Source organism: Rhinopithecus roxellana, chromosome 3 (assembly GCF_007565055.1).
Source record: "Rhinopithecus roxellana isolate Shanxi Qingling chromosome 3, ASM756505v1, whole genome shotgun sequence".
NCBI classification, from domain to species: Eukaryota; Metazoa; Chordata; class Mammalia; order Primates; family Cercopithecidae; genus Rhinopithecus; species Rhinopithecus roxellana.
Genome location: NC_044551.1, coordinates 69,901,512 through 69,928,788, shown reverse-complemented (window position 1 = coordinate 69,928,788; position 27,277 = coordinate 69,901,512). Strand labels below are relative to the sequence as shown.

The following is a 27,277-nucleotide window of genomic DNA, read 5'->3' as shown; positions in this document are numbered from 1 at the left end:
TTGGCAATATGTTGTTTTAAATGATCTGAAAACTCTTCCACAATAAATACATAGATAAAATGTGTTTTTAGATAAAATACAAAAAATACCACTTAAAGGCCAGGCTTTAAAGAAAGTAAGGGGAATTGCCAGAGGTCAGAAACAAGAAGCAAATAAAAACTCAAAGCATTCCATTTCTTTCTCTTTAGCTGCTCTTGAATGAATTCCATGCCATTAAAGAGAAATAGAAACAGGCCCATTCAAATATCTGTACATGAAGCCGGGCTCAGTGGCTCACGCCTGTAATCTCAATGCTTTGGGAGGCTAAGGCCAGCAGATCACTTGAGCCCAGGAGTTCGAGACCAGCTTGGGCAATATGAGAAAACCCTGTCTCTACAGAAAATACAAAAATTAGCCAGGCATGATGGTACACGCCTGTAGTCCCAGCTACTTGGGAAGCTAACTAAGGTGGGAGAATCACTTGAGCCTAGGAGGTCAAGTCTGCAGTGAGCCATGATTGTGCCACTGCACTCCAACCTGGGTGACATAGTGAGATCCTTGTCTCAAAAAATGAAACAAAACAAATACCTATACATGAATGTTTATAGTAACTTTTTCATAATAGCCAAAATTTGGAAACACCTCAAATGTTTGTCAACTGGTGAATGGATAAGCAAATTCAAATGTATCTTTAAAATGGAATAACAAATAATGAAGAGGAACAAATTACTGATAACATGTGACAACATAGATGAATCACAGAACTGTCATGGTAAGAAGTCCTGAAAGAAGTCAGGAACGAAGACTATATACCGTATGATTCCATTTCTGTGGCATTCTATAAAAAAAACTATAGGAGCAGAAAACAGATCGGGGTTGCCTGAGAGTAAATGGGGAATTGACTACAAAGAAGCATTAAGATAACTTTTTGGAGTGATGGAAATGTTATTACAAGCCCATATAGATTTGTTTAATTTTATTGAACTGTATACTTTAAAAAGGATGAATATAGTATGTAAATTATGTCTCAACCTGATTTGAAAACAAAAACTTACTAGATGGTTAAAGTTACTAGACCAATTTAGGAGCAAATTTGTGAAGTGGAAAAGATGAATCTGAGCTATGTTTATGTATCTATATATCTATAAAATATATAAAGAAATAAAGATAAATATATACAAAATAGATAGGGACATAGATTTGAAAAATATGAAAGAGAAGCTTTATAGAACACACAGAACAGAAAGACAACGTATATTTAATTGAAATTCCAGTATGTCCACACCAAATGCTGGATAGTGGCTACCTAAGTTAAATATAGCAAAAATGTTCCTATCAGACAAGGATGAGAAGTCAGCACATGAGGGTTTGACATACTCTATACTTTCATAAATTCTATATTTTACAGTATGCTTAAAATATTTTATAGTAGAAAAATCCCTGAGTTTCCAGTTCTACCACCACATCTCCTTGCATTTTGCCTTCTGGGACATGCCCACATATGTATAGATATTTGTATAGTTGAAGCCATAATATATGCGTGACTATTTTGTGTTTTCCTGTTTCTTTCATAAGTCATTTTTATTAACTTATTGTTACAAAAGTACTATCATGTACTATTAAGAAAAGGAAAAATGACCAGGCATGGTGGCTCATGCCTGTAATCCCAGGACTTTGGGAGGCCGGATGGATCACCTGAGATCAGGGGTTCGAGACCAGCCTGGCCAACATGGTGAAACCTCATCTCTACTAAAAATACAAAAATTAGCCTGGATGGTGGGTGCCTGTAATCCCAGCTACTCGGGAGGCTTAGGTGGGAGAATTGGTAGAACCTGGGAGGCAGAGGTTGCAGTGAGCCGAGATCCTGCCACTGCACTTCACTCTCCAGCCTGGGTGACAGAGTGACTCCAGCCTGGGTGACAGAGTGAGACTCTGTCTCAATAAATAAATAAATAAATAAAAGGAAAAAGTTACTCTCACATAATCTTGTATATTATTTTGGTGTCTTTCTTGACATTCTTTTCCCATTAATATTTTTTCAATTATTTTGACTCAGAACTACATCCTAAGAATATTTTTATCGTATAGTTGTTTCTATAATATCTTGTATAAAAATGTCTCATGTTCTTATCTATAATCTTAAAGTAACAAGATAGTTTGTAATTTCTGTCTGTAAGTTTGGATGTTTGTATGTCAACCAATATGTTCATTCTTGACAATGAATGTTTTTAGATTTGAAATTTTTTCCTACAAAATGGATAAGAAGTTTAATACAAACTTTAACTATTTTATCAAATTTTTGTATTTGATAGATCCCATTGAAGAGGAAGATGCAAATCTGCTATTTGGTTCAGTACAAGAAGTACTGAAAGCATCAGTTATGGCTGATGCAGATATTCTTTCGGAGACATTTCAACTTCTGATAGACTCTGCCAAGGACTTCAGTAAAAGACTGTGGGGCTTAGTGCCATTTGGCTTGTATCTTCCAGCTCCTCCATTGTACTGTCCCCAGCCAGCTATTCTTAGTGAAGTAAGCTTATAGCATTAACTTTTTCATTAATTTAAAGTTGATTTTGTCGAGTTTTTAAAATAATTAACTTGATAATAATCATCAGGTTAAAAATTCAAGCTCTAAAGACAAACTTAGATCCCAGCTTTGCTATTCACTAATTGTATAATCTTTGGGAATGTACTAAACTGTTGTTTAAGTTTCCTTATCTGTAAAATGCAGATGATAATAGTACCTCTCATGGCATTTTTGTGAGGATTGAGATATCCTATAAAATCTGCTAGCTCAGGACCTGGGACATATAGTAATTACTCAATAAATGTTAAAATTATTGTAACAATAGGGTGGGCGTGGTGGCTTATGCCTGTAATCCCAGCACTTTGGGAGGCAGAGGCAGGCAGATCACCTGAGGTCTGGAGTTTGAGACCAGCCTGACCAACATGGAGAAGCCCTGTCTCTACTACAAATACAAAATTAACTGGGTGTGGTGGCGCACGCCTGTAAACTCAGCTACTTGGGAGGCTGAGGCAGGATAATCGCTTGAACCCAGGAAGCAGAGGCTGCGGTGAGCTGAGATTATGCCATTGCACTCCAGCCTGTGCAACAAGAACGAAACTCCGTCTCAAAAAAAAATCATTTTAACAATATAGCACAATCTTAATATCCAGACTTTTAAAAATTAGGCATTTGTTTAGGGTAACAAATGAAATAATGAGTGTCAGAATTAGAAGCCATACATTATTTCAGTCTCTTATTTATCTCTTTGTGTTTGCCTTTTTTGAAAGACTCGGCTGGGCATAGTGGCTCATACCTGTAATCCCAGAACTTGGGAGGCCAAGGCAGGAAGATTGCTTGAGTCAATGAGTTTGAGACCAGCCTAGGCAACATGGCGAAACCCTGTCTCTATAAAATATACAACAATTAGCTGGGCATCATGGCACACGCCTGTAGTCTCAGCTACTCAGTAGGCTGAGGTGGGAGGATGACTTGAGCCCAGGAGGCAGAGGTTGCAGTGAGTTGAAATTGCACCACTGCACTCCAGCCTGGGTGACAGAGCAAAACTCTGTCTCAAAAAGGAAAAGAAAGAACTTATTTTTGACTTTGATTTAAAAGGTTTTTTTTTTTTCCTGCACTAGTCAATTGATAGTTCTATATTATAAATACTATATTCTGCTCAGAAACTTTTTCTCTGCTCTTATTAAAAAATCATAACATTATAATTAGCTGGTTTTAATATTTAAAATGTTATTGTAAATTACTTACATTTAGATTTTTAAGTATTTGATTAACACTTTGAAGTAGTTCTGGGTATTATTTTTTTACTACCTCCTGTTTCAAAATTGGCAACTTCTACCTCTAGTTTTTAATTTCTCATTTGTTCTGTTTGGTTATATTTCAATAGTCTAAAACATTTTACTTGTTGATTTTACAAATGGAAGGAATAAAAAGTCCATGGCATTTCTTCATAATTCATCTTTCCTCTTGCATCTGAGTCTTTAGTAATTGGTTTAGAAATGTGAAATGACATTTAAAGTTTTTTGGATAGCCTATGCAGATAATAGTTCGAGTAGTTTGAGTGGTTACTATCTTTAGTAGTGCTTCATTTTATTGTTTTTTATTAAAGCAATTCTCCTTGGTAAGATTTCTTCTAAATGTCACTATGTATCAGTTAGAACCCCTTGTGTTGCAAGTAATAGAACACTTGGTCAAAATGGTTTAAACAATAAAGGCATTTATTGGCTCACATAATGAAGAAGCCTAGTGGTAGGGCTGGTTTCTGATTTAGTTATGTTACCAAAGACTTAGGCTCTGTCTTTTGCTCTAGTTTGTTTTTTGAGGTATCATCTTCACCTGAAGACTAGCTCACCTTGTGGGAGCAGGATGGCCGCTAACAGTTTCTAACGATGCCTTGTCCATGTCCCTGGGCACAGGGATTGAGACAAAGAAAAGTGGCAAAATTATTTCTGTCCCAGCATTCCAAGCAGGAGGGTTGAGATTCATTCTTATTGAGACTGGCTTAGGTCACATACCTGTCCTTCAAACAATCTTTCTGGCTAGGCTTAACACAGGGTACTGCTTGGCCCGTGAATAGAGCCTTCTTTGAGGTGGGATGAGCTTTCCCTCAATCGTATGAGCCATGTAGGAGATGGGCAGATACTCAAAAACTGAGTACTGTAAAGAAGTGGGCAGGGAAGAAGGATGTTGGGGAAGCATATGTTTACAGTGCTCACATTATCTCATTATCTGGGAAAATAATCTTTAGCTACTGGTTTGAATAGCATTTATTCAACAAACATTTATTGGTTCCTACTATGTATCAGACTTGAGTGTGTACACTGTGGCCATATGTAGACAAATGGCAAGGCCCTTCCTTCCTCTTGGGAGTTCTGAGTACAGTGAGATACAGGTATAAATTGATATGTAATTAATTGGTGAAAGCTACAGTAGAAGTGTGAACAGAGTGCTCTTGTAGCACAGAGGGATGGGCTTCACAGAGGAAGTGACATTGAAATATAAGTAGGATTCTTCCCAGCAGAGGAAGAGAAAAGGGATTCTGCTTAGATGGACCTCTCTAACATTCCACCAGTGGAGTCTGGAGTGGTGGGCTTTAACTGTTCTAGGGTAAGACTGGGAACAAGGGTCAGCTTATCCCTTTACGTTGAGGGGAGATAAACTTTTCTTGATTCTAGAAATAGTCATAGTTGAAATCTCAGAGCCTGTGCCTCAGAATTTACTTTATAAATCTCCAGGAACATTCTAGTTTGAGAAGCAGTGAGCATCATTAGCCTATCTTTTTTTTTTTCTTTTTTTTGAGACAGGGTGCTACTGTGTGGCCCAGGTTTGAGTACAGTGATGCAGTCATGGCTCACTTCAGCCTTCAACTCCTGAGCTTAAGCAATCCTCCTGCTTCGGCCTTCCAAAGTGCTGGGATTACAGACATGAGCCACTGTGCCCAGCCTCATTAGCCTATCTTTATTTTTACTTTACCATTCTAAATTTTCTCATTACTAGCCACTAAAATGGATTGTTTTATTTTCCTCAGGAAGATGGTGATGATCTTCTTTTAAAAGCTGAAAAAAATAATCGCCAGAAGGTATCTGGAATCCTTCAGCGTGTTCTCCTGCTTTTCCGGGCGGCTCGGTGTTCTTTTCCTGTGGCACAGTGGTATATCTTGCAGTTGAGGTGGGCAAGAAAAGTCATGCAGAAGGTATGGAAATATCTTAAGTCATTTACGTGCTGTGTTAACTGAAATATACTAATATTTATATTATTGTTTTTATAATTGTTACATTTTCCCAAGGAGTCGTGCCCTGTAAATCATAAATTTCAGGTTTATTCATAAACAGAGTAAACAGACCAGATTCTTCCTGTTGAAAGGTAAGGACTCTGAACTGGGTCTGTAGCTTAGTTCCACCCTGTCTAGCAAAAGATAATGTAATCTAGTCCGTTAATTCCAGGGAATTACAGTTACTTTTTTCCAACTCCCCCATCATTTCATTAAAGATTGAAACTCAGTCCAGGGCTTTCTCCCAGTTCTCCTTGAGGTGTTGTCTGCATTCTGTGGGGGCTTCTGTGGGTTCAGAGAATGGAAAGTTATAGTTCATTCTCGTCTGTTTCCATCCAGTAGCCTCCACTAGTCAGGGTCTCCCCCTTGCTATTTTCTGAGATGTGCAATTCAGTTTGATTCCCAGGTGTTCATCTCCTCCTATACTGACTTTAGCTAAGCTGTCACTTCATTCTTACCAGATTTCCAGCCAGCTAGGACACCTGGTAGGTCCCTTTATCCAGCTCTAAGTCCTTTATATGCCTACTGTCTCGGAAATGCGGAAATAAATTTCATCATCTGAATTGTTTAATTCAGCCTAAAAACAATATAATTATTTTTAATAGGAACCTTTGGAGAGACTTTGAGAAGTTATCTAAAAGTATTTTTGAAAATTACCCTTTTTTAGAGAAAAAGAAAGTTTGTGAAATTTGGATATAGTTTCTATAAAAATATAAATTAAAACTGTACTCATTTTATATTTTGGCATCACAATGGAAACTGAAAGTAGATAGTGGTTGGTTGCCAGGGGTTAGGGAGAGTAGGAAGTGGACAGTGACTGCTTTTGTTTTTCTTTTTGGGGTGATGAAAATGACCTGGAATTGGCCGGGTGCGGTGGCTCACGCCTGTAATCCCAGCACTTTGGGAGCCCGAGGCGGGTGGATCACGAGGTCGAGGGATCAAGACCATCCTGGCCCACATGGTGAAACCCTGTCTCTACTAAAAATACAAAAATTAGCCAGGCGTGATGGTGGGCATCTGTAATCCCAGCTACTCGGGAGGCTGAGGCAGGAGAATCGCTTGAACTAGGGAGGCAGAGGTTGCAGTGAGCCGAGATCGTGCCACTGCACTCCAGCCCTGGTGATAGAGTGATACTCTGTCTCAAAAAAAAAAAAAAAAAGAGGGCCGGGCACGGTGGCTCATGCCTGTAATCCCAGCGCTTTGGGAGGCCGAGGTGAGTGGATCACAGGTCAGGAGATTGAGACCATCCTGGCTAGCACGGTGAAACCCCATCTCTACTAAAAATACAAAAAATTAGCCGGGTGTGGTGGTGGGCACCTGTAGTCCCAGCTACTCGGGAGGCTGAGGCAGGAGAATGGCGTGAACCCAGGAGGCAGAGCTTGCAGTGAGCCGAGATACTCTGTCTCAAAAAAAAAAAAAAAAAAAAAACCAACGAAAATGACCTGGAATTAGACAGTGTTGATGGTTGCCTAACTTTGTGAGTTTACTAAAAACCACTAATTGTACACTTTTAAAAGATGACTTTGATGTTATGTGAGTTATAGCTCAATTAAAAAATGGTGCTGAAACAAAGATTCTGAACCATATTACTTTTCTATTACTACCCTAACAAATTAACACAAATTTAACAGCTTAAAATAGCACCCATTTAATATCCCACAGGTTCTGTGCATCAGAACCACCACAGGGTGGTTCAGCTAGGTCTCTGCTTAGAGTCTCACAAGGCCAATCAAGGTGGCAGCAGGGCTACATTCCTTTCTAGAGGTGCTAGGGGAACATCTGTTTCCAGGCACATTCAGATTGTTCCAGAATTCAGTTGCATGTGGCTGTAGGACTGAGGTCCCCCATTTCTTTGCTGGCTCACGCTCTCTCTCTCTACCTCTTAGTACCATCCTGGTAGTAAATGCCATTAATGTATTTGACAAGAAGTCTGTCATTAGCATGCTTCCCCGGAGATTTGATTAGATTGTGTCTTTCTGGAAGTGACTAGCAGGAGAAAATCAATTGCAAGCCTTCTGTTAATGCTTCTTTCCCAGGTTTAAGTCTCTTAGAGCCCTTTCCTGAAATGTGGAAATAAATTTTATCATCTCCAAATATATTTAAATCAGACTGTTATCTGTAGAAGCTCCTTCTCTTTTTATTCTTGATTGATTAAAAAAAAAAAAAAAAAAACTAGGTAATTTTTCCTGCACCATATTCTAAATTTATCTGATCATTTCTTCATTTAACGTCGTTTACCTTGTTTCTCTTTCTTTTTTTTCCCCCTGTAACCCGGTCATTAATCTGTGCTCATTGAGGCAGAGAGGTTTAAATAGATTGAGATTCAAATTTTCTTTTTTTTTTTTGAGACAGCATCTCACTCTGTTGCCCAGGCTGGGTGCAGTGGCATGGTCTCGGCTCACTGCAACCTCTGGCTCCCGGGTTTAAGCGATTCTCCTGTCTCAGCCTCCTGAGTAACTGGGACTACAGGCGCCTGCCACCTCGCCCAACTAATTTTTGTGTTTTTAGTAGAGATGGGGTTTCACCATGTTGGCTGGGCTGGTCTCAAACTTCTGACCTCAAGTGATCTGCCCACCTCAGCCTCCCTAAAGTGCTGGGATTACAGGCGTGATCCACCGCACTTTGCCTCAAATTTTTTTAGAAATGAATCTTTCATAAGTATTGTGTGCTTCTGTGTTGGACGTGGCACATGTGTTTGCTTATTTTACTTTTAGGGATAGGGAGATAGAGTTTGGATCATGTCACACCCTCTATCACGTATCCCCGTCAACCCATCAGCTTTTTACTCTGTTAGCATTTACTAATGATCCTTGCCTAGAGTCATTATTTGGGGTTGCCAAATGGTGTCTTTCTAATTCTGCCATTTATAGATTAGTTTTTTTAAAAGTTATGTATGTAGGCATAAACTTTTTGTATTTGTTTTAGTTACTGTACACAGCTTTATTTGGGATAAGGTTAAGATTCTTATATTTCTTTATTTTCTTTGCTATGCCAGTGAGGAAAGCCAGGGACAAATAGCTTTAAATTCTTCTTATACAGGCAAAATTGTGACAAGAGAGTGCAAATGATTTACTTAGAACCCTTTTTTTTTTTTTGAGATAACAAGCTAGTGACTTTCCTGAATTAAATGTGTAAGTTTCTGAAAATGTAGCTGATTTCATATGCTGTGTTTTCCATTCTGTATGGTTCATCTTACCTGCCTGATTCTTTTATAGTTTCTTTTAAAAGTGATTTATACTGCTGGTAATTAACATATTTGGTTATTCTTTACTTTTAGATTCGAATGAAAGGATCCCTTCCTTCACTGAGTCCTTTTCCTCAGTCATTACTTAATTACTGTAAAGGAGGTATTGTATGCTTTAGACCTGGAGCAGCTGGAGACCATAAACTTGATGAAGTTTCCATTAGAGCAATAGGTTTGTCCAAATGAACTGCTTGCTCAGACATTAGGCCTAAGTATGAATAATGGTATGAATTTTTCATTTGATTTGGGAAAGTATTGACTCTTCAAAGTACAGTATGCTCTATGATGTTTTACTTTGTGTTCACAAGTAAATATTGCACTTTAACAGCTATGTGTATACATATATGATATATATGATAGTAAGTCAGAAATTTATTATATAAACAAATTGTGATACCTGTTACCTTATATCATGCTTCATTATTAAACTGAATTTTTTTGTTTGTTTGTTTTGTTTTTGTTTTTTTTTTTGAGACGGAGTCTTGCGCTGTCTCCCAGGCTGGAGTGCAGTGGTGTGCTCTTGGCTCACTGCAAGCTCCGCCTCCCAGGTTCACGCCAGTCTCCTGCCTCAGCCTTCTGAGTAGCTGGGACTACAGGTGCCCGTCACCACGCCCGGCTAATTTTTTGTATTTTTGGTAGAGATGGGGTTTCACTGTGTTAGCCAGGATGGTCTTGATCTCCTGACCTCGTGATCCACCCGCCTCGGCCTCCCAAAGTGCTGGGATTACAGGTGTGAGCCACTGCGCCTGGCCTTTTTTTTTTTTTTTTAAAGACAGAATCTGGCTCTGTTGCCCGGTCTGGAGTGCAGTGGTATGATCTCAACTCACTGCAACACACCTCCTGGGCTCAACCCATCCTCCCGCCTCAGCCTCCTGATTAGCTGGGATGACAAGTGCACACCACCACACCCAGCTAATTTTTGTATTTTTTGTAGACACAGGGTTTTGCCATGTTGCCCAGGCTGATCTTGAACTCCTCAGCTCAAGCAGTCTACCCGCCTTGGCCTCCCAAAGTGTTGGGATTGCAGGCATGGGTCATTGTGCCTGACCTAAATTAATTTCTTAATTCATGGTCTATGTCCAATTATTTGTGTAACAAGTTTAAAAAGAAGTAAAACTTTAGATATCATTTCACTCTTTTCTCCTTAATCATTCCTTAATCCTAATCAGTTCTATTTATATTAAATCAGTTCTATTTATATTAAGCCCTGATCTTATCTTTAGACTTTGATTAAAATGTTTACTTTAAAGCCGGGCACAGTGGTGTAATCCCAGGTACTTGGGAGGCTTGAGGTGGGAGGTTGCTTGAGCCTGGGAGTTTGAGGCTGTTGTGTGCAATGATTGTACCCGTGAATAGCCACCGCACTCCAGCCTGGGCAACATAGTAAGACCCTGTCCCGAAAAAAAAAAAAAGTTTATTCTTTTTTTTTTTTGACATGGAGTCTAGCTCTGTCGCCCAGGCTGGAGTGCAGTGGCGCGATCTCCACTTGCTGCAAGCTCCGCCTCCCGGGTTCACGCAATTCTCCTGCCTCAGCCTCCCGAGTAGCTGAGACTACAGGCGCCCGCCACCATGCCCGGCTAATTTTTTTGTATTTTTTTAGTAGAGATGGGGTTTCACCATGTTAGCCAGGATGATCTTGATCTCCTGACCTCGTGATCCGCCCACCTCGGCCTCCCAAAGTACTGGGATTATAGGCGTGAGTCAAAAAAATGTTTATTCTTAACTCACTCACCCTTAGTATAATCTTACATGTCCTGGGGCTCAGATTGTCTGTTTTTCCAAATGAAATGGCGTTGAAATGTTTCTTGATTGCTTCTCTCACCTGTCATGAGCTTAGTTTCATAGACTCTTCATTCACCGTTACAAAAGGGCCAGGCAGGTGTCATTTGGAAAAGTATATACAATCTCATTTCATTTCTTAAAAATCTAGGTCTGTAAGAAGTGAGTTAAATTCACAAAAATCCCAGTTAAAAGATATTTGCTCATAAATAGGGACATAGTCCTTTGAAGTGACTTAAATAAAGATTTGAACATATATTTTTAATATTTTCATTTTGATCCTGAGTTCTATTTAATTATTATTTTGTTTGATTTGGTCTCTTGATTGTTGGGAAGTGATTTGTCTAGATTAAAAAGGTTCCTTTCGGGGTGGGCGCAGGGGCTCACGCCTGTAATCCCAGCACTTTTGGAGGACAAGTCGGTCGGATCACAACGTCAGGAGTTCGAGACCAGCCTGGCCAGCATGGTAAAACCCTGTCTCTACTAAAAGATAAAAAAAAATTAGCCGGACGTGGTGGTGTGTACCTGTAATCCCAGCTAATCAGGAAGCTGAGGCAGGAGAATCACTTGAACCTGGGAGATGGAGGTTGAAGTGAGCCAAGATTGCACCATTGCGCTCCAGCCTGGGCAACAGGACGAGACAACGTCTCAAAAAAAAAAAAAAAAAAAGATTCCTTTCTGGCCAGGTGCAGTGGCTTATGCCTGTAATCTCAGTACTTTGGGAGGCCAAGGCAGGAGGATTCCTTGTGCCCAGGATTTCTAGGCTGCAGTGAGCTATGATCTTGCTACTGATTTCCAGCCTGGGCGGCAGAGCGAGACTCTGTTTCTTAAAAAAAAAAAAAAAATAGGCCAGGCGCGGTGGCTCAAGCCTGTAATCCCAGCACTTTGGGAGGCCAGGATGGGCGGATCATGAGGTCAGGAGATCGAGACCATCCTGGCTAACATGGTGAAACCCTGTCTCTACTAAAAAATACAAAAAACTAGCCGGGCGAGGTGGCGGGCACCTGTAGTCCCAGCTACTTGGGAGGCTGAGGCAGGAGAATGGCGTAAACCCGGGAGGCGGAGTTCGCAGTGAGCTGAGATCCGGCCACTGCACTCCGGCCTGGGCAACAGACCAAGACTCTGTCTCAAAAAAAAAAAATTAAATTAAATTAAATTAAAAAGTAAAAAAAAAAACGAGGTTTGTTGCCTAGTTTGTTACCTAAAATAGTAGATTTTAACTTTGAATTTTATTTATTTATTTTTGAGATGGAGTCTCATTCTGTCACTCCGACTAGAGTGCAGTGGCATAATCTTGGCTTACTGTAACCTCCACCTCCTGCGTTCAAGTGATTCTCCTGCCTCAGTCTTCCGAGTAGCTGGGGCTACAGATACCCGCTCCTGCGCCTGGCTGATTTTTGTATTTTTAGTAGACATGGCGTTTTGCCATGTTGACTAGGCCAGTCTCGAACTCCTGACCTCAGGTAATCCACCTGCCTCAGCCTCCGAAAGTGCTGGGATTACAGGTGTGAGCTACCATGCCTGGCCCAGGATTTCACACTGTTTTGAAGATTTTTTTATTACAGAAAATTTAAACCAAAGTAGACATTTATAAGCACTCGAGTACCTCTCACACGCTTACAACAATTGTCAATGCCTCAAAGCAGATCTGAGTATATCATAAGTATGATAAGTAGTTCAGTATATGTAGTGAACAGATGAGGTTTTTTGTTTGTTTGTTTGTTTGTTGTTGTTGTTGTTGTTGTTTGAGACGGAGTCTTGCTCTGTCGCCCAGGCTGGAGTTCAATGGCATGGCACAATCTCAGCTCACTACAGCCTCTGCCTCCGGGTTCAAGCAGTTCTCCTGCCTCAGTCTCCTGGGTAGTTGGGATTACAGATGCGGGCCACTACACCCAGCTAATTTTTGTATTTTTTAGTAGGATGGGGTTTCACCATGTTGGTCAGGCTGGTCTTGAATTCCTGACCTCGTGATCCGCCCGCCTCGGCCTCCCAAAGTGCTGGGATTACAGGCGTGAGCCACTGTGCCTGGCCCAGATGAGGTAGTTTTTAAAACCATAATTCTATTATCATGACTGACAAAATGGACAATAAATCTTTAATATCATATATAGTCAGGCCTGCTTAGTGATAGGGATACATCCTAAGAAATGTGTCATTAGACAATTTTGTTGTGTGATCATAGGGTATACTTAGACAAAAATAGCGTAGTACACACTGAGGCTATGTGATATGGCCTTCTGCTTCTAGGCTACAAACCTGTACAAAAGGATTGCTTGAGCCTAGGAGTTCAAGGCCATTGTGTGCAATGATTGCACCTGTCAATAGCCACTGCACTCCAGCATAGGCAACATAGTGAGACCCTGTCTCTAAAAAGAAGTGTTGCCATATTGAATACTGCAGTACTGAATACAGAATGTGACTACACTGAATACTGTAGGCAGTTTTAACACAATGGTAACTATTTATATATATAAACATATCTAAACATTGAAAAGGTACAGTAAAAATACAGTATAAAAGATTGTAAAAAATGGTAAGTGTGGGGCACTTACCATGAATGGAGCTTACAGGACTGGAAGTTTTTACCCCAGGGGAGTCACTGAGTGGGTGGTGAGTTGATTTGAAGGCCTCGGACATTACTATACACTACTGTAGACTTTGTAAACACTGTACACTTAGGCTATACTAAATTTATTAAAAATATTTTTCCTCCATAATAAATTAACCATAGTTTATTGTAATGTTTTTATTTTATGAACTTAAAAAAATTAAAACCTTTTTGACTCTTGTAATCATACTTGGCTTAAGAGACATACAGTGGCGGCCAGGCGCAGTGGCTCAAGCCTGTAATCCCAGCACTTTGGGAGGCTGAGACGGGCGGATCACGAGTTCAGGAGATCGAGACCATCCTGGCTAACATGGTGAAACCCCGTCTCTACTAAAAAAATACAAAAATCTAGCCTGGCGAGGTGGCGGGCGCCTGTAGTCCCAGCTACTCAGGAGGCTGAGGCGGGAGAATGGCGGGAACCTGGGAGGTGGAGCTTGCAGTGAGCTGAGATCCGGCCACTGCACTCCAGCCTGGGTGATAGAGCGAGACTCCATCTCAAAAAAAAAAAAAAAAAGACATACAGTGGCATAATCATAGCTCACTGCAACCTCAAAGTCCTGAGCTCAAAGGATTCTCCAACCTCAGTCGTTGAGTACTGGGACTACAGACATGAGCCACTGTACCAGCTAATTTATTTTTTAGTTTTTGTAGAGATGGAGTCTCTGTTACCCAGACTGGAGTGCAGTGGTGCCATCTTGGCTCACTGCAGCCTCTGCCTCCTGGGTTCAGGCATTTTTCCTGCCTCAGCCTCCTGAGTAGCTGGCACAACAGGCATGTACCACCATACCTGATTAATTTTTGTATTTTTAGTAGAGGCGGAGTTTCACCACGTTGCCCAGGCTGGTCTTGCCCTCCTGAGCTCAAGCAATCCGCCTGCTTCTGCCTCCCAAAGTGCTGGGTTTACAGGTGTGAGCAACTGCACCTGGCCTAATTTTTTTAATTTATAAAATGGAGACATAGTCTTACTATGTTGCCCAGGCTGGTCTCAAACTTCTGGGCTCAATCGATCCTCCCACCTCAGCTTGCCAAAATGCTAGGATGACAGGTGTGAGCTACTGCGCTCGGCCAAGATTTTTTCTATTGAAAAATTTTGAAGTTTATTTTTTACTCTTTAAATTTTTTTTTTCTTTAAACTAAGACACAACATATACATTAGTCTAGGCCTACATAGGGTCAGGATCATCAATATCTCTGTCCTTCACTTCCTGTTCTCCTGGAAGGTCTTCAGGGGCAATACCATGCTTGGAGCTTTAATGAACTACCTTTACTCTTACTGTGTGCAGTGCACTCTTCTTTTCTTTTTCTTTGTTTTTGGAGACAGAGTCTCAGCCTGTCACCCAGGATGGAGTGCAATGGTGTGATCTTGGCTCACTGCAGTCTCCACCTTCCCGGTTCAAGTGATTCTCCTACCTCAGCCTCCCGAGTAGCTGGGATTACAGGTGCACACCACCACGCCCAGCTAATTTTTGTATTTTTAGTAGAGACAGGGTTTCACCAGGTTGACCAGGCTGGTCTCGAACTCCTGACCTCAGGTGATACACCCAACTCGTCCTCCCAAAATGCTGGGATTACAGGCGTGAGCCACTGCGCCCAGCCGCAATGCATTCTTGATATATTCTATTGTATTCTAGTTTTAAAAGATGATTGAGACTCACTGAATTGATTTTATAGCCTAGTAATTAATAATAGGTTGTAATCCACAGTCTGAAAAACACAGATAAGGAGTGTTTTTAGATGAGTCACTGTTTAGTATGCTGCTGCACTGTATCTTGCTAGTTCTTGGCCTTAGTTCTAACCCAGCTTGCCTGTGAAATATGAAATAATGAAACACATCTGTCAGTAATGATGCCTTTCTCAAAAGATTGGGCCATGCTCCCCTGGCAGAATCTATGAGAATCTGATGTGTGGGGTGGGCTGTAGTGTGAAAATGCTCATTGGAGACCCCAATAGTCCCCCTGGGGCCATGTACCCACCATCCTCTCTCACTATTGGGATGAAGAGAATGTGTAGAAGACCTGCTTTCTGCTCACTTTCTATAATGTCAAACTGTTCTTTTTGACTTTGTAATATTTATTTTAAAAACATACTAAATAGCTCCCTAAAGAAAATGAACATACTGACTACTAATATAAAAGTCAGTTTATTGTAAAAATAAGGCTTATTTAAAAAATTAAGGCATAGGCTGGGTGCGGTGGCTTATACCTGTAATCCAAGACAGGTGGATTACCTGAAGTCAGGAGTTGGAGACCAGCCTGGCCACATGGTGAAACCCTGTCTCTACTAAAAATACGAAATTAACCAGGTATGGTGGCACATGCCTTGTAGTCCCAGCTATTTTGGAGTCTGAGACCGGAGAATTGCTTAAACCTGGGAGGTGGAGGCTGCAGTAAGCCAAGATCGTACCACTGCACTCCAGCTTGGGCGAGACAGAGCAAGACTCCGTCTCAAAAATAATAATAATAAGTAAAAAATAAATAAAAATAAATAAGGCATAAATGAATGACTGTTAAATTTTAGAGTATTATCTTTCTTTTTCCAAAGGAAAAGTTCCTATATTTTTCTTTTTCCAGAGACAGTCTTGCTGTTGTGCTGCTAGAAACAAGTGTGTGCAAGTGTCTTTTTCATATAATGATTTCTTTTCCTCTGGGTAGATACCCAGTAGTGGGATTGTTTGGATCAAATGGTGGATCTACTTTTAGTTTTTTAAGGACTCTTCACACTGTTTTCCATAGTGGTTGTACTAGTTTACGTTTTCACCAGCAGTGTAAAAGTGTTTCCTTTTCACCACGTCCATACCAATATGGAGACTGGTCTCAAACTCCTCAGCTCAAACGATCCTCCCACCTCAGGTTTCCAAGTAGCTGGGAGACAAAGTCTTGCTCTGTCTACAAAGCCTACATCACACCGTTGAAAAGGTCCTATTAACCATAGAACAGTAGGGTAGAGAGATGGTTTTCACTTAATTGGTCACATGTTAACTATAATAGAAATTTAAGATTAGCAGAAGAGTGAAAACTAGTTTTGATAGCTGGATTGTGAGCCCGTGCATTGTTTATAGTTAAATCCTGATGCTCCATACAATGGAACACCGTATCGGCAATAAGAAGACTCAGTATATGAAAAGCACGTGAAAAGATATCTAAGACATAGTAGGTGAAAAAAAAGCTGGTTGCAAAGCAGCAAACATAGTATGATTTTATATATCTTTGTGTACTTGTATTGCTTCTGATAAATTATTTACTATTAGAAATTGTTTTTAGTATTAAAAATGTTTAAACATAAATGAATATCAGTAAGTGACTTTTAAGTCAGTCTCCATGATTTTTAGATAAGGACTTTTATATAAATTTACAATGCATGTGTTCATTTTATAATTAATGAAATAAAGACCTTTACTTTGAAAAAAATGACCAGCAGAGGTGGAGTTGTTATAATATTAATGTACATACTCATATAATTTTCTTTCATATCTGTATTCCTGCTTTAGGTTGCTTCAGAGAACTTTGTGCTCTGTGTTGGATGCTGCATGTCCGTGATAAGTTATCCCTTAGTTGCAGGCAATATCAGAAAGCAAGAGAAAATGTAAAGGGAGAAAAGGTATTTACCAGGGCAAAAATAAGAAAAATGAACACACATTACTTGGGAAATTATTGTTTAAAAGAAGATTTTATTGTTTGCAGCAAAACTTTCTTTTGAACTCATTCTGGTCTACCATCTAAACTAAAAAAGAAATGAATGTTTTTCAATATCCTTTTAGGACCTTGAAGTGGAGTTTGATTCTTGTATGATTGAGCACTGTCTTAGTGCGGTGGAATGGGCTTATAGAATGCTGCCTTTCTCTCGGTTCTTTAATATGGAAGAACTTATTCAGGATATAATTTTGAGCCTTATTGGAGAACTGCCACCAATCAGAAAGGTAATGTGCTTGTAGGTGAAAGTAAACTACATCAGAAGCAGGGACTTCAAAAGATTTTTATTTAATTTTAATTAAGGATGATACTGCCTTTCTTTGGCTTATTTCACTTAGCATAATATCTTCTGGGTTCAGAAAGATAAATACTGTAGGACCTCACTTATGTGTGGAATATAAAAATTTTGAACTCACAGAAGCAGAGAGTGGAATGGTGGTTGCCAGAGGTTGGGGATGTGGTGGAAATGGGGAGATCTTGGTCAAAGGGTACAACCTTTCAGTTATAAGATGAATTAAGTTCTAGGGATCCAATGTACAATGTAGTGACTATAGTTAATCGTAGTGTATTGTTTACCTGAAATTTGATAAGGGAGGATATTACAATAGTAACTGTGTGTATTAATGGATGTGCTAATTAATTTGACTGTGGAAATCACAGAATGTATACGTATATTAAATCATCACATTGTACACCTTGAATATACACACGTTTTGTCAATTACGTGTTTTAAAATAAAAAAGTAAGTTGATACGGAACTCCTATTAGCAGACTCATGCTCAGGGAGAGGCTGTGACCTGACCTCAAAAGATTAGTAAGAAATAGGCATTTATATTTTTAGTTAAAATAAAATATTTGTGGAATGGAAGAAAAAAGAATGTTGGTTCTCATAAAACTTAAAAAAATTTTTTTCTGAAGGTAGCAGAAATTTTCGTGAAAGCATTTCCCTATCCTGAGGATGTGAGGGTTCCTTTAAGAGACAAATATCACTCTCTTCACCAGAGACTCAGACACTGTGTTGTGAAAGGTATTATTTGTTGTTTCTCAGATAGCTAATAGATAAATTGTGGAAGATTCCCTTTTTGTTTTGAAAATATTTATTTACTGTTGCTTATGTGTCTATGCATTTCTGCCTCTTCCTCAAGATAGGAGTATGAGAAGGTAGAAACATTTTTCCATTGCAGAAAGACTAATGTCTTGCTTTGGAACCAGATGGAGCTGACTTCGGCTCATGGCTCTGTCAGTCAGTAAGTGTGTGACCTTAGGCAAGTTGCTCAGTCTCTCTGAGCCTCATATCTTTATTTGTTAAGTGGGCCTAGTATTACCTGCTTTATGATGTGTATTCAGAGAGGATTAAATAAGATAATATAAAATGAGCATATAGTGCTTTGTATATTGCAAGTATTTGTTGAAAACAAGTAATTTTCCTTTCCCTTTATGGTTATTTATGCTTCTAATTTTGTTCTTCAAAATTAGAATACACACATTTCTTATTGGGGTAAAATACATATAATATAAAATTTGCCATTTTAGTCATTTAAAATACACAATTCATTGACATTAAGTACATTTACAACGTTGTGGAATTTTTAAAGAATTAAAATTACCCTGCTTTTTAGAACTATAATTCAGTATTTAAGTCCAGGTATGTCCAGTGATTTTGTATTATTCTATTAATATATTGTATTTGTGATTTGTCTTTTTCTTAATACTTTTTTTGACATCCTTTAAAATATTCTGTTTATGTATTAAATACTATTTTAAAATTTTTCTATAGGCAGCCTTGAAAACCTTCCCTTCTATTGTTTCCTATTACTTGTAGTAAGAAAAATGTCCTTGATTTTTTTGACTAGAATTATACTCATTTTATCTTATTCTCTACTATGTGAGAATGGAAAAAACATTGGTTATTCTTTTTATTAAATATAATTATCCTTCTGAGTTTTAAAACAGTTAAATCACCTAAAGTTTTTTTTTCCAGGGCATACTGTTTCTTCATCAGGTCTAGGTTCTATCTCTTTTATTGTGTTCTTTAATGGACCTTCTTTAGCTTCTGCAGCTCTACTTTAAAATAACTTTCCAGTAAATACTGAAAAAAACACGACCTGTAAGAATGTGGAAATAAGTCATGAGTTAGGTTTCTTGTCCCCAGGAGGGACCAGTGTTGGGTCTCCGTATGTCTCGAATTGAAACATTTTAATGAACACTAAGACTTTTTATTCTTTTCTTTCCAGGTCCCCAGACTGAAGAAATGATGTCTGTTGTCATGCATTCTATCCAGAAAGTGAGGGTGAAAGCTCTAAAACGTGTACAGAGAAATATAGGCTCTTTTGAATTGAATATATGGGAACCAATTGAAGAAGAGAAACCAGATGAGGTGCCAGGTTTTGACAGATTTTCCCTGGGGACTAGTTTGAGCAGAAGTACACTCACAGAACTGGGGAATTCTGTGGTTCACAGTGATGCAGATACGGCAGATACATTCTCTGAAGCTTTGTCGGTTGAAGAAAAAAGTAGGATAAATATCTGTCAAAGGTACAATTGAGATCTTTTAATAACAGGCATTCGCTTCCTTTGAAAAGTAGCTTTCAGGCATCTGATGAGCTGATTTCTGGTCCCAGCAACCCTCACAGATTGCACTATTAATAATATGAATGATAAGTGCCACCCCCTCCACTCATAAGAATATTAGGAGTATAAAATGAGACTGTACATTTGAAAATTTACTTTAAGTATTATTGATATATGAAACAATTTTGCCATCTGAAATTATAAAATCAGAGGAGTAGATGAAATTCTACGTTTCACTGGAGGACTTTCAGGTTTTTTTTTTAGTAATCTTTAGACTTAAATAGTTTTGGGTTACTGAGTTAGCCATATTATTTTTAAGGAAAATTTTTCCTTATATTTCCTTAATATTTTTAAGGGAAATATTTCAGGGAAGGAAATTGCCTCAATCAGAAGGGATGGGATGCTTTCAGCCCAGGTGGCCAATACCTGTTATCTTACTGAGGGAACTAAGGATCTGTGTTCTGCCCTAAGAACCACGTTGAGAAGAAACATTTAAAAGGAATTGTGGTTGGGCAGTTAAGGTATCTGCCTAACTGGTTTCATAGCAGCTAAAAGTGTTTAGAAAAAGTTCCTAATTTTGTGTGGTAAAACATAAAAGGACAGTCTTGCTTGTTACACTTGGTGTTAGGGGAGCTGAGTGGGCAGATGCAAGAAAAGAAATCCTAAATTTTGTTGTGTATCAGTGGCTTGGAGTTTTTGTTGACTTTGTATTCCTAAAATCTGACCCATTAGAGGACTATTTTTTTTTTACCCACAGAAAAATCATTCATGTTCTTTTATAGTGAAATTTCTGTGGACACATTTTAATCTCTTCTAATACAAATTTTCCCTTTTGATATTAATTTTTTTTGATCTCGTAGAAATGTTCCACTCTTGAAAACACTTACAAATCATTTAGTCCCACTCCCTCATTTGAAATATATGTAATCAAGGCACACAAAATATACATGACTTAATCATTGGAGAGAATTTTTCATGTCAATTCTAATATCAGTTTTAGTGATTAAATGATCTTTAATTCTGTCTTATTTTATTTTATTTTTTTGCTGTAGAAATGCCCCAAATCACATGGAATTAACATCGATTGGTAAGCCCACTGATAAAAAGAAAATGTGTAATCAGAAAGAAAATCCTACAAAGAAAGAAGATCATGAAAAGTTATCACAAAATACACTTCCTGTAATAGGTGTTTGGGAATTTGAACGTGATGATGATGAATATATTAAATTCCTTGATCTCTTTTTGAGTTACATTCTTGAAAGAGACCTACCTTATTCCAGGGATGCTGGAATTCCATTTCTAACCAGTTTTTCTGGAACGCTTAGAGAACATGAACTTAATTCTTTACTTTTTGATGTACATACAACATTAAAACGACGTCAGAGCAAAACTAAAAGCCAGAATGTGTTTAGAGCTGGTTCTTGCTTTGTTGTTGCTCCTGAGTCCTATGAATCAGAAAAATCATCCTCTTTAAATGATGAAGATAGCATGCATTTAGAAAACCAGGAACTTTCATCATCGGTACGGGTTAATCAAGGGATCAAACCTTTTTTAGAATATCCTTTGAATGAAGTCAATAAGAATGAACGAATGAGTGGATTATTTGGTTTAAAACAAAAGTCAATTTACAGAATACAAGATGACACTAGAGAAAAATGTCTAATCCAGAGATCATCAAACAACATTTTTTGGACTCCCAAGTCCATTAAAACTAGAAGATGTGTTTTCAAAGCTATTGAGTGCGATGATATTAACCCTCAAGAAGATCTTCCTTTAGCACTAAACACATTTGGCAGTATAGGAAGACTGCTGGAATGGATGATAAGGTGGTCTAATAGAAGACTACTCTGTGATTCTGGTATAACTGAGTCGTCCTCTGAGTACAGTCCAGTAATTCGTGTAAAGACCTCTACAACTGCCATTCTTACATCATTATGGCTTTTGGAACAACCCTATTTTGCTACATATAAGGCAAAAAATGCCATTATTCAGGTAAGCATATCAATTGTTCATTACATACAAATGAGAATTCTCATTTTTGATTAAAACTATGTTTACATTTCCCATCTATTAAAGAATCATTAAATAATAGAAAATTAATGACAATGTTGATTATAATCAGTATCTCCTATTTTTTTTCTTCTACTGGTTCCTTTAATTCTTAACAATAGTTAAAGTGAAAGTGCTTTTCAGAGAGGCTGTGAGGTTTTGAAGTTTTGTGTGTATTTATAAAAAAGAAAAAAGGAAAGGAGATAATTTTAGTGATATTACAAGTGGTATTACAGTTATATTATTTCTTTTTTCGGTTTCAGGTTTTGGTTCAGAAGAAGGACGAGGTAGCTCTCTAGTTTTAATTACTGATGTCTCATCAAGTCCATTAGTGGATTGTTTTTCTTATACTCTCAGGCCAGAAGAAGTTGAAGAATCAAACTCAGAAAGGCAGATGGGAGTCAGTAGAGGAGTTAGTGTTTAATTAACTATTCTTTTTTCCCTAGTCAATGGCAAGTGCCTTTATTCCAAAGTAGTTTATTCTAGGCTGGAGGATGTGTGTGTGTGTGTGTGTGTGTGTGTGAATTTGTTTTCTTTTATTTCTTATTTATTTTTTGAGACAGAGTCTTGCTTTTTTTTTTTTTTTTTTTTTTGAGATGACGTCTCACTCTGTCACCCAGGCTGGAGTACAGTAGCATGATCTCAGCTCACTGCAACCTCTGCCTCCTGGATTCAAGCAATTCTCCTGCCTCAGCCTTGCGAGTAGCTGGGACTACAGGTGCGCGCCACCACGCCTGACTAATTTTTGTATTTTTTAGTAGAGACGGGGTTTCACTGTATTCGCCAGGCTGGTCTTGAACTCCTGACCTCGTGATCCACCCGCCTCGGCCTCCCAAAGTGCTGGGATTACAGGTGTGAGCCACTGCTCCTGGTTCAGAGTCTTGCTTTATCACCTAGGCTGGAGTGCAGTCTTAGGATCAGAGCTGCCTGTAGCCTTGACCTTCTGGGCTCAAGTGATCCTTCCACCTGAATCTCCCAAGCAGCTAGGACCACAGGCTCATGCCACTATGCCTGGCTAATTTTTAAATTTTTTGTAGAAACAGAATTTCCCTGTGTTACCCAAGCTGGTTTCAGACTCCTGGGCTCAAGTGATCTTCCTACCTCAGCCTCTCAAAATGTTGGGATTACAGGCGTAAGCCACCATACCAGTCCTCTTTTTTTTTCCTTGAGATTGGTTTCTGTTATCATAAGGTATACAGTTTATATGATACTGTGATATTTGTCATCCTTGAAATTTGTATTTCTAGGTAATGTATATGGAAATTTTAATTGAGACAAAAGGGATACGTACCTTGTGTTTTTAGCTGCATGTATTTTTGTTTACTATGTCATTTTGAAATAACTACTGAATGTCTTTATGATATAGCAAAAGGAATGAAATGAGAATATTATAACTTTTTTTGCCACTGTTTCGTGGCCTGAAGACAATGACAATTTCCCTTGCAAATGTGTAAGGCTGATTTCTTTTGAATACTATTTAGGTAGTCAGATTTGCTTTTTCCAATTAGAATAAAGACTTGATCATTGCTTCAGCAACAAATATTGAGTTGTAGAAATGCAGTAAATATTTGATAAATGAATAAGAGGATTATTCAGAATTCCTGTAGAAAGAATGAATAATTTTAAAATATTTTGAAAAATAAAGGGTTCAATAAATACTAAATACTGTAAATGGTTTGCTTTAGGTGGTAGAGAATCATGACACTGGATGTCAGATTGTACCCAGTATTGAGAGGGAGAGCAAATCAGATGCTGGCAGTTCAGTTGCAGTAGCAACTCCAGGTGGAACAGAGGAAAGAAATGGTCAGAATAAATCTTGTCAAAATATCTTGAAGTAAGTTGCTGATTATACTCTTCTTTTCAGTATAAGACACCTGGTTTGATGGCCTTTGGGCTTAAAGGGAAGACTCAAACCCTTGAAAGTTAAAGGAATGAGCATTTTTTGAAGTAGAGGAACAGGCAGTGAGCTTTCTGAGGTGCTTTAACAATTCATTGCAAATTGTATTTTTTCTCTCTTGGTCTAGCTTATATTTTCTGAGAGAGCAATTAATTCATCCTGAGAGATTCCTTTATCAATTTATTTCCCATATCAGAAGTTGAACTAATCCTTTCATCCATTTTTATATATGAAGCAATGCTAGGAGTAACATAGCTTTGAATCCCAAGGCAAAAGCCATTATAGCATGAATAGTCCTTTGTGAGAATGATAATTGTAGATAAGTTGAAATTATTCCAATCATTTGAATAAATAAAAACTAGGATGTTTAGTTATTTACTGAACAATCCTTTTTTTTTTTTTGAGACGGAGTTTCACTTTCACTCTCGTTGCCCAGGCTGGAGTGCAATGGCATAATCTCAGCTCACCGCAACCTCCGCCGCCCAGATTCAAGCAATTCTCCTGCCTCAGCCTCCCTAGTAACTGGGATTATAGGCATGTGCCACCACTCCCAGCTAATTTTGTATTTTTGGTAGAGATGGGGTTTCTCCATGTTGGTCAGGCTAGTCTCGAACTCCCAACCTCAGGTAATCCACCCGCCTCGGCCTCCCAACGTGCTGGCATTACAGGCATGAGCCACCGCACCCGGCCTACTGAACAATCTTTAACTGAGCTTCTATGTATCAGAATTTTTTTAAGAAAGATTTTATAAATATGAAACCAGAGTTTGTTCTTTGTTTTTAAAAAACTGAATTAAGTCGAGATTGTGCCATTGCACTCCAGTCTGGGCGGCAGAGCGAGACTCCATCTCAAAAAAAAAAACAAAAACAAAAACTGAATTAAATGTAAAGTAGCTCTTTATCTCTAAGAATAGTTGTAATTTTAGTTGCTGCATTTTTTTCAGTAGAATGCCAACTGAAGCAAAAAATCCTGATATAAAAGAAATCAATGTTGAGATTATTTCCGTCATTCATAATACTAAAAAAGAATTTATAGATATTGATGAGAATCTTTTAGAAGTACAAGCATTTACAGAAGAGAAAATGGATATGCACATATCAGACTATGAAGGTCAGTTTATTTAGATAATCTTTTTTTGGCTTTATTAATTTGAAATTGGTAAATAATATGGTAAATAATATTATCTGAGATAACTTATTTAGTCTTCCACCTAAGTGTGTTTACAGGAGCCTAAAATAAAAAATTAAGAGAATTAAATATTTATGAAACATTGAACATATTAACTCTAATTTTGGTTTTGATAAAACCAAGAAGATCTGAGGTCTATTTTTTATGTTGGTGCTCTTTTACAATTGTTGGGCCTGTTGTGCTACTTATGTAATAATTATGGTCTCTTAATTTCTGTGAAGCAACTCTACAAACCTCTCCCCAGCAGTCTTCCTTAAAACAGAAACTCTCAGAGCACTACATGGAGTTAAACATACTGAATAATAAGGCCTCTCAAGGCTCATCTGGGATTTTGCTGATGAAGACGGAATAGACTCCAGGTGTTTTCAAAGACTGTCTTTATAAAAAGGATAGAAAATATTTCTGTCATTATATTGTTTCTGGTAATATTCCCTGAGCCCCCTAAAAAGTCAATAGTTTAATTTTTTTAATGATCAGTTTTCTCTTCATCTTCACTCATTGCTAGAAGACATTGAAGAATCTGTTGGAGGTTTCAGAAGTCCCAATGTTGCCATTTGCAAGATGACTTTACCACAGCAGTTAGAAGAAGTAAGTCAATAAATAGTGGATACAATTATTCATCTTTCATTTTGTGTAGTGTTTAAATTATACATGTTTTTATTCATTGTTATTAAATATATCAAAGCAAGGCTAGCTCTTAAAAATGCACTATGGGTTGTAGAATATAGCCATGCTGTGTGACATTTTTCTTTCCCTGAAATTCTAGTACAGTGTAGTAACGTGTCCAATAATTTCAGGCAATGAAATTTTCATGCCATAAACTGCTTCAGCAAATTTATTTAATCAAGAGTAGCAAACGTGTCCTTTATTTAAAAAGTATGGAAGTATGGCCAAGCATGGCAACTGATACCTGTAATCCCTGCACTTTGGGAGGCTGAGGCGGGAGGATTGCTTGAGCCCAGGAGTTTTGGACCAGCCTGCTCAAGAGAACAAGACTCCATCTCTACGAAAAATTAAAAAATAGCCAGGCATGGTGGCATGCACCTGTAATAGTCTCAGCTACTTGGAAGGCTGAGGTGGGAGGATCATTTGACTCCAGGAGTTTGAGACTGTAGTGAGCTGTATTGTGCTAGTACATTCCAGCCTGGGCAACAGAGTGAGACCCTGTCTTTAAAAAAAAAAAATTAAAAAGTATATTTCAGCTGCACTTTTTATACATATATATGCTTTTTGGTATTATTTTTCTCAAAACTCTATACGTTGAATTTCCAGGGGGAACATAGACATTTCCAATTATTGTAACAGTTCTGTTTTTTTTTTGAGATGAGGGTCTTGCTCTTTTGCCCAAGCTGGAGTGCAGTGGCATGATCGTGGCTCACTGCAGCCTGGAATTCCTGGAATAAAGTCATCCTCTTGCCTCAGCCTCCCAAGTAGCTGGGTCCTACTATAGGTGCGCATCACTATGCCCAGCTAATTTTTTAAAAAAACATTTTTATGTAGAGACTTGGCCTTGCTATGTTGCTTAGACTGGTCCTGAACTCCTAGCCTCAGCCTCTCAAAGTGCTGAAATTACAGGTGTGAGCCACTGTGCCCTATCTGTTGTAACAGTTCTTTTTTATTATTATTTTTATGTTTGAGACAGTCTTGCTCTGTTGCCCAGGCTGAAGTGTAGTGGTGTGATCTTGGCTAACTGCAGCTTCAGCCTCCCAGGTTCAAGCAATTCTGCCTCAGCCTCCCGAGTAGCTGGGACTACAGGCATGCGGCACCATGCCTGACTAATTTTTTGTAATTTTTGTTGGCCAGGCTGATCTTGACCTCCTGACCTCAAGTGACCTCAAGTGATCCACCTGCCTTGTAGCAATTCTTTTAAAATGGATTCATTTTTCCTGGTTTTATAGTTGTTTTTGCAGGGAAATGAATAATCATGTAGTGTTAGGTGTATATAATTTACAGTGTGTTAGTCTATTGACACAGTCTTGTCTTTGTAACTTAGCATGCTCAGTAGCCCAGTGTGACAGACTGGAGGCAGTTCACACAGTATAAATATTTGGTCAGAGCAGGACTGGGAGTACATTTTACTGTGTGATTTCTCACTTGCTTGTAGACTGTTGTTACTCTGGTTAAGTGGCTAATATGAGACTGAAAATACTCAAGACAGTAATACCTATTTGTTTTACATGTTTTCTTTTTGCATACTATTAATTTTAAAAGGAGTTCACAGAAGAGGTTCAGTGTCAAAGGGAAGAACCCTTGGAGACAAATATGGAGGAAAAATCTACTGAACAGAAAGGGTAAGGGGGAAAAAAGTATGACAGTGATTGTCTCTGGTTACTTCAGTGAAGCTTTCAGCTTTTTTCCTTCATAATTTACAATACATGATTTAGGGTGGTATTGTGTATCTACTGAAACTGTAACTTCAGCTTATAGTTATGGTAAAATGATTTTTGGTAAGAGTTATACTTCTGTGTATTGATAGAG

General features: G+C 38.4%; 1 protein-coding gene across 9 annotated transcripts in view; it reads left to right on the top strand.

Moving 5' to 3' along the window:
• The window catches only part of CPLANE1 (ciliogenesis and planar polarity effector 1), a 156,159-nt gene that overhangs the window by 57,243 nt on the left and 71,639 nt on the right, over positions 1-27,277 (top strand). For 7 of the 9 annotated variants that reach the window (XR_004056371.1, XR_004056372.1, XM_010373440.2 and 4 more), the window contains exons 19-30: positions 2,292-2,509; positions 5,532-5,696; positions 9,052-9,190; positions 16,893-17,002; positions 17,163-17,321; positions 18,013-18,121; positions 19,329-19,629; positions 20,718-21,657; positions 23,400-23,548; positions 24,555-24,721; positions 25,305-25,387; positions 27,011-27,090. Coding sequence is in view for 7 of the 9 variants with exons in the window: in XM_010373440.2 (XP_010371742.2) it covers positions 2,292-2,509; positions 5,532-5,696; positions 9,052-9,190; positions 16,893-17,002; positions 17,163-17,321; positions 18,013-18,121; positions 19,329-19,629; positions 20,718-21,657; positions 23,400-23,548; positions 24,555-24,721; positions 25,305-25,387; positions 27,011-27,090 (2,620 nt within the window). In the remaining 2 variants the exon portion in view is untranslated. The remainder of the gene's footprint in view (positions 1-2,291; positions 2,510-5,531; positions 5,697-9,051; positions 9,191-16,892; positions 17,003-17,162; positions 17,322-18,012; positions 18,122-19,328; positions 19,630-20,717; positions 21,658-23,399; positions 23,549-24,554; positions 24,722-25,304; positions 25,388-27,010; positions 27,091-27,277) is intronic. The other 2 variants (XM_030927508.1, XM_030927506.1) reach the window with 1 other exon arrangement.